The sequence below is a fragment of the Mastigoproctus giganteus genome, chromosome 1 (assembly GCF_048544385.1).
Source record: "Mastigoproctus giganteus isolate SK-2022 chromosome 1, ASM4854438v1, whole genome shotgun sequence".
In the NCBI taxonomy this organism is placed as follows: domain Eukaryota; kingdom Metazoa; phylum Arthropoda; class Arachnida; order Uropygi; family Thelyphonidae; genus Mastigoproctus; species Mastigoproctus giganteus.
The window spans coordinates 80151501-80164841 of NC_143575.1; the positions used below are offsets into that span (position 1 = coordinate 80151501).

The following is a 13341-nucleotide window of genomic DNA, read 5'->3' on the forward strand; positions in this document are numbered from 1 at the left end:
CAAATTTATTTACCAAACTCCTAGTACTGGTGTACATGCAAGTATACATGCACCTGTTCCTATTCTTAGCTACCCTAACACAACCCATGTGTTTACTTGTACCCAATGACTCCCAGCAGTCTCTGAAATACCCTGCATCTTCCAAGCTACTGCTCATTCCAATAGAAGCAGTGCAAGAATCACTTTCACCTCTGCCAGTGGCTACTGTTAATCTATTTAGTCCTTGTATCCCCCCCACGCTAGCAGTTTTCCGACCCAACTAACACTGCCTCGATAGCATCAACAAATATTCTTGCACCCTTTCTATTTAAGTGTATCCCATCCCTGTAGAAGCAATCTCTCCTGTTAACAAGTATATGCGGACATGTGTTTTTGTAAAGGGCGGCTCCTAGAACGTGAGTTCATCTCCGCCTCGTATCTCTGTGAAGATCAGTATCACTACAAACAGGCCAGATGTGTGTGACGTAGGTTTGTTGTGTGTATTATGTGTGTGTTCTGTTGTTCTGTTCTGGCCTCTTGGCTATCCAGAAGCATCAGTCACCTGGACAGACAATTCAGGGTACTCGTCTACACCACAGGAAGGTGGGCCAGTCCCAAAGGAGCACGTACTGTCTCAATACGAGACTCTGAACCACCTGATGTTGCTAAAAGGTGGGCCAGATTTCTCTGGGGACCTACTCCAGAGAGGGAAATAGAATTAAAAAAAATAAACAAATAAATAAAAAAATAATAAATAAATAAAATAAATAAATAAATAAAAATCTCTCCTGTTAATCTCTCCAGGCAAAAACAATAATAATAACTAAAAAATATATATATATAATAATAATAATTCCCATGGGGGAAAAAGAAAATATATTAAATAAATAAAAATAAAATTAAATAAAATAAAAAATAATAATAATAAATTTAAAAAATAAAATAAATAAATTCCCTGTGATAAAAAAAAGAAAGAGCTGTCTGGCACCAGTGACAGCCCAAATCCCAGGTGTCAGAACAGAGTGCTAGCAAAAAAAAAAAAAAAAAAAATGAAGCTAAATAAATGATAATTAAACTAAATAACTAAATAAAATAATAATTAAAGAAATAAAATAATTTGAATCCCACACACCCTGGCTACAGTGAAGAGGAAGATGTAAGTTGGGGTGCCAGCAGAGAGAAAGAGGGAGTAAATAAAAAAAAGGGAGAGTGGTTATCTATCCTGCAGAGTGAGAAAGAAGAAAAAGTGAGCCAAGGCTGCTCCTAGTTCCAGGGCAGGCCCTGGAAACAGTGCAGAAAGCAGGTTAGATGAGAAAAAAAAAAAAAAAAAAAATTTGCACTGAAGTAACAGTCAGTAGAAGAAGTGACTTTCAGTTGGCAGTGGCATTGTTAATGATCGGGATTTCCACGTTGGTGATTGGTGATTAGTGTCCTCCTCCAGGCAAATACCTCAGCTGCAAAGCTGAGGTATTTGCCTGGAGTTTCTGATGTCGTTGTAATGTACACACTTCAGAAGCAAGTGTTTCCAACTTTCACTTTGTCTGCAAAAGCAGTAGGGAGTGTCAGTGAGTCCCAATGTATGCAGTTTCTTATTTAGAGAACCGTGTAATGAGAAAGGAAGATTCGGGGCTGAGGGAGAACCATCGGGCATTATTTTTAGTGGTTGCAAAGGTTACCTCCGGAAGAAAACTCGGAGTTACTACCCCTACAGTAGAAGAATCCCATCTGGTCTGCCATACATTGAAGAGTTTATTGAGACATCGAGATTTCTCCTGCTTTATATCCGTAGTTGAGAGTTCTATATCCAAGATCGTTGCCGGAATACCTTTATTAATTTGATAGCAGAGCCCCTTGTAGATTGTATAAAGGTTGAGAGGGAGGGTGCCTGCTATAACTTGAAGAGCTGCAGTAGAAACTGTATGGCAGATTCGATGGGTTGCCAGTAACATAGCTCTTTGTAGAGAGTTTAGCTTTTCTTTCATCTTAATGATGGATACTCTGTGAAACCAGGCCCTGGCAGCATAGGTTACTATTGGGAGAAAGACAGCTTTATAATAAAGAAGAAGGGTTTGTTTTGATAGTCCCCACTCACTTCTTGAGATCCGTATAATTGGCGGAGAACTTTTTGGTCTTGGAACTCAGATGCTGTAGATGGGAGAAGAAAGACGGGCAGTTGTCTATTTCTACTCCCAGGACTTTTGTCTGTTCTATGAAGGTTAGCTGGGTTCCATTGATTTTGACTTGGGGGGGAGGGAGGTCTTCGTAAGTAGAGTTGGTTTTTAAACACCATCTCTTAGTTTTGGCAGGATTAATTTGCGATTTGTTGATTGCTGTCAAGGTAGAGAGATGGTTGAGTACTCGGTGTGCTGTGGATTCGAGGGCTGCTCTGGAATGACCAGTGACCACGATGGTGAGGTCGTCGGCGAATGCTATGATTTTCGTTTTTTCAAAACTGTTACTGAGCCAGCTCTGCAGTACCATATTCCACACTAAGGGCCCCAGGACAGAACCCTGGGGACACCCCCCCCCGGTGTCCCCAGGGTTCTGTCTTGGGTCTCTTAGTGTCCATCCCTTGTTTAAGGACTTTGCGGTATTTTGACTTAACTACTATTGTGCGTTGTGAGAAGTAGCTTCTGAACAGCCAGTAAAGATTGTTTGGACATTCTGCTGTGTGATGTTCCAATGCACTTTCCCACCATACATTATCGAAGGCCCCCTCGAAGTCAATAAACAGGGCGAGTTCATATTTGGATTGCGAAGTTTCCAGATGCAGGATCAAATCAGAGAGGGCATCTTCACATGATCTGCCCTGGGTGAATCCATATTGGGCTGGTGAAATCATACCTTTGGAGAGAAAGAGATTCGTGATTTGGATGGCCATTAGTCTTTCCAAGATCTTGCCCAGGTTTGCCAGCAGGGCAACTGAACTGTACGAACGAGGGTTCGTTATTGGTTTATTTGGTTTTGGTATTAGGTGGAGCAGTGCAACCTTCCAGGGCTGGGGGAACTTTGATTTTTGGAGGCATTTATTGTACAATAATAGAAGATGTTCTGGCTTTAATTTGTGAAATATAATGATGAAGGCATATTCAATTAAATCCAGTCCTTGGCAATTTTGGTATTTACTTTTTTGAGGACCTGATTCAATTCCAGACTAGTGAAAGGTTCAGCTTGGGTCTGTGTTATATATTCGGAATTCATCTTCCGGATACTTTTGTGTTCTGGCAAGTCATTCTGAGGGTTGTCGCCTGGGAAGAGCTTATTTATGATGGCACTGACAGAGTCAGTCCAGTTGGTGGTTTCATTTTGGTCAGCCAGGGTAATGCCAGAGATATCTATTGTGAAGGTTTTTCCCCGTGTGATTTTATACAGTAACCCCCAGGGGTTTGAATTTCCAGATTCAAGAACGAATGTAGCCCAGGTTTCTCGCTTTCTATTGCCTTGGTGTCTGTGTTCTTTTTATTCAAGTATTCCCTGTGTAGCCTTTCGACGTCTGCTGCTGGCCAGTTTCGTCAGTTCTGATACTTCTTTCGTGCACGGTGGACTTCCCTCCTTAGTGTCATAAGTTCCGTGTTCCACCATGCATAAGGTCTGTTGAATGGGACTTTCTTCCTTGTTGCTCTATACGAGGCTCTGGTAATTGCTGTTTGTATTACTTCACTGTAGTCTTCTGGTGTTGCTTCTTCATATTGGAGAGGGTCATGTGTTGGAAAGTCTCTATTGATGGAGTAGTCGAAGGCATCCCAGTCGACTGTTCTTAGGGAAAACCTTACTAATTCTGGCACTCTTTCCTTAGTAGTTGTCAGCAGGTGGCTGGTCCCAATGTGAAAATAGATGACCTGATGGTCACTTATCGTCCAGTCCGGTATTGTGACCCAATCCCAGACACATGTCCGTAAGTCATTAGTGGTTAGTGTGACATCAATATTAGATTGTCCAGTGGTGCTAAAATATGTCGGAAGGTTGTTGGGTAGGTTATGGATAGTTAAATTTCTGTTCAGAATTAATTCCTCTAGAAGTCACCCACATGCATCCAAGGAAGTTGAGAACCCTAATGGGGATTTGTCATTAATGTCTGCTGTTATTAGTATACTGTTAGAGTTAAGAAGGTCAATGGCAAACTCAATATATCTTAGGAAGTCATCTATATCCCTGTAAGGTGGACAGTAGAGGGAGATGATATATAGTGTGATTGAAATGAACCTAATCTGGATGCAAGTAGCAAACTTTGTGCAGAGCCTGTGAATTATAAGGACATCAATTTGCTTGTTGAGTACAACTATGCAGGTCTTAGGGTCAGTGCTAGCTGGCTGTATAAGTCTTGTCTGCATTGAATAGCACACTATCTTGTGCGTGTTTTCTGCTGGGACTTTGATGGTGTATGGCTCTTGTATTGCAATTATGTCAATTTGGTGAGCCTCGGCTGCCTATTTCATCCGCAACTGTGAGGGAACGATGAGCGTTTATGTGCATGATGCGTAATTTAATTTGGCTGGAGTTCAGGCTATTACTGGTTGCCGAGGATGATGCTGCTGGGGCAGGTCTGGTGAGCTGTTGTTGACAAGTTAGGTTCTTATCCATTAGCGGTCCTTTGCCGTGCCGCCGTTTCTAGAGCTCGTTGATACTCTGGGCAATTTACCTCTCTAACTGAGTGTTGATGGACTTTCTTTCTCCATTTGCAGTTGATGCAGCTTGGAGGTTCATCTCAGTGCGAACATTCAGCATGAACATGTCTGCTTCAGGCACAGTGTCCACACGTTGGAGAGGTGTGGGTGCAGTGGACCGAAGTGTGCCCATAGCCCAGGCAAACGAAGCACTTGGTTACCACAGTGAACAGCCTGAACTTGTGGGAACTACAGCCCAGAAAAATTCTGCTGAGTGATATAACTTTTTTGTAAAGATAGGGGTCTAGTGTTATGACTCTGTGGGCAGTAGAGCTGCCTTTCGCACTTGTGGGGAATCTGAATGTTACTCCTTCCTTTATTTCATCCAAGGTGACTCCATAGTCCACCAGGTTTTTGTGGTACGTCTTCTGCCAACTCATCATTGGTCATTGAATTGGGGGCAGTATAGATGATCACTGATGGGTTACTCATCTTTGGAGGACCAGCTGTAACCCCAGCAATTTGAAATGAACTCGCTGTAGAGATGTTTTCCAGGTCCTGTTTTGAGGCAGTTTCAATAACAACTCCTCTGTTTCTTATAGGGTGCAGTGACTTGACTTTGATCGATTTAAACTCATTCTTCAGGGTGTTTTGAACAAGGTCCTTTACCGCACTACTTGTTTTTAACTCAGAATCTTCAATGGCTCTCAGTAGTAGGATGTGTTGTGGGCTCTGCATTTCTGATCTATTTATCCGTAGGTTGGAGGTTGGTTCTGGGCTAGTTCCGGACGGCTGTGTTCTCACTGCAACAGCATAGGTGCATGCTACTGGGATTTCCAAAGGATGGCTCACGTCTTGTTCAGAACTCTCCGAGAGATTTGGTGAGTACTTGGAGACTGTATCAACCACTTTTTCTAATAGCTGGATTTTGGACTTGAGTTCAGCATTGACTGCTTTGAGTTTCTCATTGTCTAGGAGAGCTGGGGAGATAGTTTCCAAATTATTCCAAAGCTCTTGTACCGTATTGCTAACTGACTTCGTAATCCTATTGGAGTCTTGGTTGAGGAACGCAACCAGTTTTTTATGTAGCATTGCTACTACCTGATTCAAGGATGAAGTATTATCAGTGTTGACAGTCAGAGTTGGGACTAATGTAGATGGAATTGCCAGCTTGCTGGAGGTTTGAATTCCAGCCGCTATAGTTTGATCAAGGGCCGATTGTGCCAGAGCAGCAGCAGTTAGAGTAGCAGGAGTGGCTGTAGCTGAAGAGCTTGGTTGGGCAGTAGAGGCTGTATTGCTAGTTACTGCAGGAACTGGGGTAGCATCACTTGCCAAGAGTAATGCGGAAACTGCTTTTGGGGTTGGCAATATGGTTGAACTGCAGCAAGTTGTAGGGCTGCTGGAGATGCAGAAGAAGCCTCAGTGGCCAGTTTCAGAAGTGGTGGGGAGGCAGGTGGATGTGAAGAGTCTGAAGCTGGATTTTTAGTAGTTGAATTGGCAACTGGTGTCGACATGCTAAATTCTAATTTTGATGACACCAGTGGGTCTGGGTCAGAATCTGAGGGCTCGGCACATGGAGACTTACTGTTATCATCAAAGGGAAGCAGAGGGGGGAGAGTGAGGCTCCTGGTACTTGGATTTCTTTTTCTTCTTCTTGGGAGCAGTTCTTACTGATGCCCCTAGGGAGGAGGGGCCCCATAGCCTCAGCCTAATCCCCAGCATCCTCAGGAGCTGGACTCTTCTCGAGAACTCATACTTTATGTTTGTGTGGTTTGGATGAAAATCCGATAAGGTAGTGCAGTCTACTGATTTTAGTGTCGGCTTCCAGATAAGTTATTTTAGGCTAAAGATTTGCTTCTGGTATTTATTACAATTACTTCCAGAAGGGGATGTCATAATCTACCATAATTAATTCAGTATTCTGTTAGAAGACACGTCACTGTAATACGACGTCAGTGGAGTATGGTGTCAGTACAAACTAGCACTAATTGGCACCCGATTAAAGATCAAAAATCATTGTTAATAGATGCCAATAATACAATATTAATAAAAAATCAACTATTAATTCCATATCATGATATCATCATTAGATTGGGTTCAGTTTGATTATTAAAATAATTTATCAAACACTACTTCAACCTAGGTACTGTCAGCCAATGGGAACTGAGTCATGTGACAGAAGCACCGCAGACTAACCCCTTTATTCTTCAACTAGGGAAGAAGGAATGGCCACCTTCACATGATTGTATTTTCTAAGCAGTTAGCAGCTCCCAGGAAAAAAAAAATGGACGAGTACACAATGATAAACTCACAGGATACATAATTTAAAAAGGCATTGCAGTTCTATTAGATTTAAAATGGTTATAGTTATTTCAATCTGAAGCATCTCTAATTTATACTTAATTAGAATTTGAAAAATCGCCGAACCTATAGGGCGTCACCATAGTGCATGTCGTAGAGAAAAATGACATAATGTAAAATTTTTAAAATCTCCATTTCTGTTCAACGCCTTAGAAGTTCAGCATGAAAAAGACACCAAAAGACTCACCCTCTCATATGGATTGTAGTACACCAGAATTTAATCCAAGAAATGCAAAATAATTAACTCGATTTAACTCAAATAACGGAGCACTAATTTACTCGACTATAGGGGCAAAGACGGGACCAAGAGACTCATGTTAACAAGTACAGACCAAGCTGAAAAAAATTCTACCCCTTGAGTCTTGCACAATCTTGCACATTAGAATGTTCTTTTTATTATTATTATTATTAGCCATATGGTGCAAGGAAGCCTAAGGCTTATGCTGCACCAGTCAAAAGAGAGAGAGAAGTATTATTATTATGATGATTAGCCATATGGTGCAAAGAAGCCTGAGGCTTATGCTGCACCAGCCAAAAAAAAAAATTCCTGAGTTACCCTGAGAGAGAGAGAAGTAGAAAGGAATCAAGCAAGAGAAGAATGATGATATCCAGCTCAGGACCCTGGGTTTGCCAAGCCATACTCACCAGATGTGAGCCGCTGGGGTTAAATAGAAGGGAATCACCAAGAAAAAGAACAATGATGATATCCAGCTCAGGACCCTAGGTGTGCCAAGCCCATACTCACCAAATGTGAGCCCCTGGGGTGATTTTTTTGAGCCCCAAGTGGTACAAACGTCTATTCCTCCCGAATATCGTTTGAGAATGGCCATACTTGTGACATTTGAAGCATATTGGATTGGGGATGTATGGCGTTACCTAGCAGTTTAGGTATCCTGCTTTTACTGATGTTGATAGAGTCGGAGTGTTAAAAGTATTATAGTGCAGGTTGGTGTCAGGTTGGTGTCAGTTTGCCATCCTTTTTAATAATAATAAGAATTTTTTTGGCATGTATGACATTTTGGTTTTGTAATTCTTGTACAATTTTTCTGTACTGGGTCTCTTACACTTTTCAGTATTATTAATGATATTAATAAAGGCATATCAAGCTTACTGTCTAAGTAGTCAGATGATACAAAAGTTGCCAGGGTGATTAATGACACTAATCAAGACATGCTACTGCAACAAGATCTAGAAAAATTAGGCAAATGGACTCAAAAATGGCAACTGAAGTTTAATATTGAAAAATGCAAGGTAATGCATATGAGTAGCAGTAATCCCAGATATATAGGTTCCAGACCTATACTGAATATAGGTCTGGAAACTTCATTTTAAGAACGTGGAGCTCTTGAAATCAGTGCAAAGATGAGCGACCATATTAGATAAGGAGACAAAAAAACATGTAAATTCTGAAAAATGAAGCACTCAGATTAATGTGCGAGGAGACTTGACTGAAATGGTTAAAGCTTTAAATAAATCGAGTAAACTAAATGCTGATAGCATCCTTACTCGTTCTCAGACAATACACAAGCTTAAATTGAAAAAGGATGGTTGCAGGATAGATGTGCAATACTTTGCTTTCAGTCCGAGAGTAATTAATTGTTGGAACCAACTAGTATCTGATGTTGTAGAAGTAGGTAGTTCAAATAAATTTAAGGAAGAATTAGTCAATTATTGGAGGGGATGGACAGATGAAATGGATAAGGGTTTTTTTTTTTTTTTTTGGCTGATACTGTATAATTTCCTTGTATCATTTCCCATTACTAATACTAAGAAGGCATCATCATCCTCAATGTCACACATTCTTTGAAATCAATGGCCAAGATGCATCCAGATTTTGCCCTCCTACAGCTAATCATATTGAAAAACAGATGTTGCACAACCTGAAAGTTTGATGCCCTCGAGAGCCTGCCATAAGTTACTTTTAATGAACAATTACAAAAGTATCTTCTCAACTGACTGAAACCATCACCCACTGAGAGGCAACAACAACAACCTAGTCTTACAGAATGAATGGTATATCATTGTTTTCAATGATCTTCAGAATTTCACTCCTCCAACTACTGACAACCCTAGCATTCAAGAATTATCATATCATCAGCAGATATTCTTCCCAGTAAATATTGTAGCCATACCACTGCCTTAGGTCTTATACAATGCCTAATACTCCTAACTCTCCATCTCTCGAAGACCTACTCCACTTGATCAACTTGAAGACACCCATCATTTTACTAATATCACTTGTTGGCTCTGAATAGTCAAGATGTACTACTTCAAAGTAGCCATTATCTACCATCTCCAGCCAAAATGGATCTTGACTGCTCTACAGCAAAGGCTCACATTCTGAGGACTAAATACAATATCATCGTTATGCTTCACTATGATCATTGTTAAACTCTTCAGTCAGTACACATCCTTTCTTCTACAGAGGGAAATACTAAAGAAGAAAATATGGATTTCTGCAAAATAAAAACAAAAAAAAAAAAAAAAAATGCAAATGATAGTAACAGTCAAATTAATAGCAACCATTGCTGTTAACTATTAGGAATTTGTCTTAAGGTCACCAGTAGGGTCAGTTATTACATATTATGGTTATGCTATTAGTTAAGAAACACACAAAATCCAAGGAAGTGAAGCCAGTCAACATTGCTGGACAGTGCAGTGTCGAGTTAGTTTGGTGTGACATTTTTTGTCATGTGTGCCCTGAACTGATCAAGCAACAATAGGGCAGGTTTGTGTAAGAGCCCACCTGGTCTCCTGCTCCAAACTTTCTTAAACCAGCTCTTCATCCCATCCTGATCCATCCAATCCTTGTCATGAACGTGGACAATCTCCTCGAGAAATGTCTTCTTTTGGCATAAATTGCATTTGAAAATCAGCATAGGAGGCAGCTTGGTTCCGTCGGCACAACAAGCTACAACAACTGTATAATGGCTCTTTTCATGTCCACTTGTCTTCACAGTTACAGTTTTCACCCCCCTTCTTAACAACAGTTCTGTTACTTGGGACATCAAATTGAAGGGGGACTTTGTCCATATTTGCAATCTGCCCCAACTCAAACAGATGTGTCTTCCGACATTGAATGACATTCAAGGACCTTCTGCTCATAGCTTTCAGGCATCTTTTGGGCAAGTCTGGTCCGTGTACGAAAGCTTAGTCCATTCCGTTTCATAAACCTGAAGCACCAATTGTGTCCTCCTTTGAAAGCAATAACTTCTTTTTCGTGCAATTCTTCTTGCCTCATGCTGAACCATCTTTGTGGACACAGGAATTCCAATTTCCCTTTGCTCCTCAATCCATATCTTCAATTCCCTCTCTAAATCAGGCCATTCTGCTGACTTGCCTCTAATGGCCTCCTTCTGCTGTGGCGTTTTCAGTAGATTTTCTTCTTCCCGTAGCCAGTCTCGGATTGTTTTCTCAGTTGGAGGAGGACCAAACTTACGTTCAGCAGCACGATTTCCATTCACTTTTGCAAACTGGATCACTTTTAACTTGAATTCAGCACTGTACGAAAATCTTTTCTGAACCATTTCTGGGCAGAACGTGGCAAAATGAAACCTAATATACCGGTAACAAGTGCGAAACATGTGAAAAAGTGGGAAATGCAAGTAAAAAAAAAATCTACAACCACTGTATAAGATGCACCCAGTTTTTATACCCCAAATTTTTCGAAAAAAGGTGCGTCTTATACATGGGGAAATACAGTATATGTTCACATTCCCCTCAGTACCCCTTTCCCTAATAAGAACCTGTCGGAGCACATACATACATCTGCTAGTCAACATCCAATTATGATTTGACTATAAACTCAAATTACAGCTTTTCTTCTATTTTTATCAATTCTACTTATGTTCTTTGGAACAACCGTCCTTATGTAGTTCCTGAAAATTATGATCTAAAGAAATTCACATCCAATGTCAACGTATGTGTTCTTCTGTCTTAACCCTCAACCCATACATGGGAATCTACTGCTATAGGTCTCAAACATCTTTTGTGTGTGTATTATCCATAAAAAATAAAAATAAAAAATTCAGTAAGATGATAAGTAGAAAAAATCACCACCACAGGGTTACCTATAATCTATAAATGAATTTTTTAAAAATGTATTTACAAATTTTCGACATTTCAATTTTTTCTGATACAACCTGAAATGATATAGCCTTTATTCAGTACCTCTAATTACAGGTGGTAGATGACTTTCATCAACCGGTGAAATACCACCACTTTGCTTATTGGAGGCTTGAAGTGGTGAAACCCATGTTTAGTCTCTAGAGCAAAGCTCTGGCATCCCCCACCCCCATACTTCTCCTTCAACCCATGCACGGTACTAAGTACTATAGGTTTTGATAACTTTCGTGTTTGGGGTTTTCATAAAAAAAAAAAAAAAATTACCTATGTTAAGTAATATCAACTACTACAAGTCATGACAGCACTGACTTACGACTCAATTTTTTCACTTATATTCACAAATTAAACAAGTGAGATACAAATTATTTTAATTTTCCTTTCATTTCCCTTCTGTCTATACATGACTTCTTGAGATTTTATATGGTTAAATTAAATAATATTAATGAATGAATAAGTAATGTAAATAATGAAATAAAATCTTAAGTCGCTGTTTCAGGTAACTATGTACACAAAATCTTTCATTAGTGACATTTGAAATTCTTTCATTATACAAATTTATTTCGTTACAATCAAGGGTAAAGGGAAAATTTAAATTGAATATCAGTGAACTGTCAAAATTCTTAAACAAAAATAAAAAAAACAAAAAAGTGTGCATTACGGTGTTCAAATGATACTACGAATGGAGTTATCTTTCGGTCATGACCTTATGCAGCAGACTCCAAACTTTAGAAATACAGTACAGTGAGGTCAAAAATTACGACGAATGATTTGCGCTTTCAAACTACATATTAGTACACAACTTTTGGTAATCATACTATATACAAAAACAAAAGGAAATTCGGATATCAGTCTCTTTTTTTTCTTGTTCCCAGGCGTGTCATTACGCGTAAATCTTAAAGTTCCAGCTGGCTGACAGTACTTCGCTTAGAACTTTAAAAATCTAAAACTCTATTTCCACTTAGTAAGCCGTCTGAAATATTAGTTTGGTGCTATGTAGCAAAAATCACGTAATATCAGAATATAAGTATGCTTACCTTTTGAAATCTCTCATGAGCCTTCGTCGGGCTGGAGTAGACATTTCAAGCCAATTTCAATTTTGTTAAGTTCCCTGAATCTTAAGAAACAAATGTGGCACACAATAACAGAAAAATTCTGTCTTGTGCAACTGTTTTATTTTTTTCAAAAACAGCTGCACAGCACAAACACACACACACACAACCTTGAAATTCTTCCAGATCGTCAACAGTCCCCCATCAGAAGCAACCTCTGGTGATTGAGAGCTCTTCTACCATTATTAATAAATTTTTATTGTTTTATTTATTTTTATTGAAAAATACAGTAATTTTTCCATTACTTTGGAGAATGACGAAATTCCATTAATAAATATTAATGTTTATTAATAAAAATAAATATCGCAATATTCTTAAATTTAATGTTCTTGCATAGACACATAAAACTAAAATGGGCAGATTTTCTATAATCCAAACCACTACACTTCATTATAACCGGTTAAAACAAAATATCCGATTTTGAATGTTCAAAACAAAGATCATGAATAAAATAGGTTGTTTATGCACGGGTACTGCACTTCGATCATTTCCACTACCCAGGTAGTATGATGCATCGTTTACTTACACTGATGAGCCAAAATATTATGACCACCTACCTAATATGATGTTGATCCTCCACGTGCAGTCAAAACAGCTCGTACCCGGCGAGGCATGGACGCTACCAAACTAATATATTTAGGTCACACGAATAATTAAATTCATCTGCCGTGCTGTGTCTTATGTCTGTTAATTGCCTGTGTTCTATGGTCGATTTGCGTTTGCTGGACGAAAAATCCCAGTTTCTGGGAGAAAAACCGTGCTATCTACGCCTGAGACCCACTAACTCAGCAACGGATTGAAAAAAGCCCATTAAAATTCCTCCCGTCATCGACGGGATTCGAACCCGGGCCTTTTCCACTCGGTGTGGGGAGGACGGTAACGGTACCACTGTGACCACGCAGACCACGGACGCTACAGGATTTCAAAATGTCTTATGGTGTCTACTACCAACACATCACCAGCAGATCCTTTAATTCCTGTAAGGTCCATGGTTGAGACGCCGCAGATCGGAGTTGCTGTTCCAACACAAACCGCAGATACTCGATGAGATTGATGTCTGCGGAATTTGGAGGCCAGGACAATACCTGGAAGTCTTTCTCATGTTCTGTGAACCAGTCTCAAATAGTCCGAGTGGTGTGACATGGCGCATTATCCTGCTGAAA

At 39.8% G+C, this 13341-nt stretch overlaps 1 protein-coding gene across 1 annotated transcript in view; it reads right to left on the reverse strand.

The window, feature by feature from the left end:
- LOC150090922 (ubiquitin-conjugating enzyme E2 A) overlaps window positions 1-12311 on the reverse strand; it is a 67219-nt gene extending 54908 nt beyond the window's left edge. The window contains exon 1 of the mRNA XM_090380681.1: window positions 12104-12311. Within this exon, the coding sequence (XP_090236807.1) occupies window positions 12104-12147 (44 nt within the window). The 5' untranslated portion in view covers window positions 12148-12311. The remainder of the gene's footprint in view (window positions 1-12103) is intronic.
- Between the last annotated feature and the right edge of the window lie 1030 nt (window positions 12312-13341).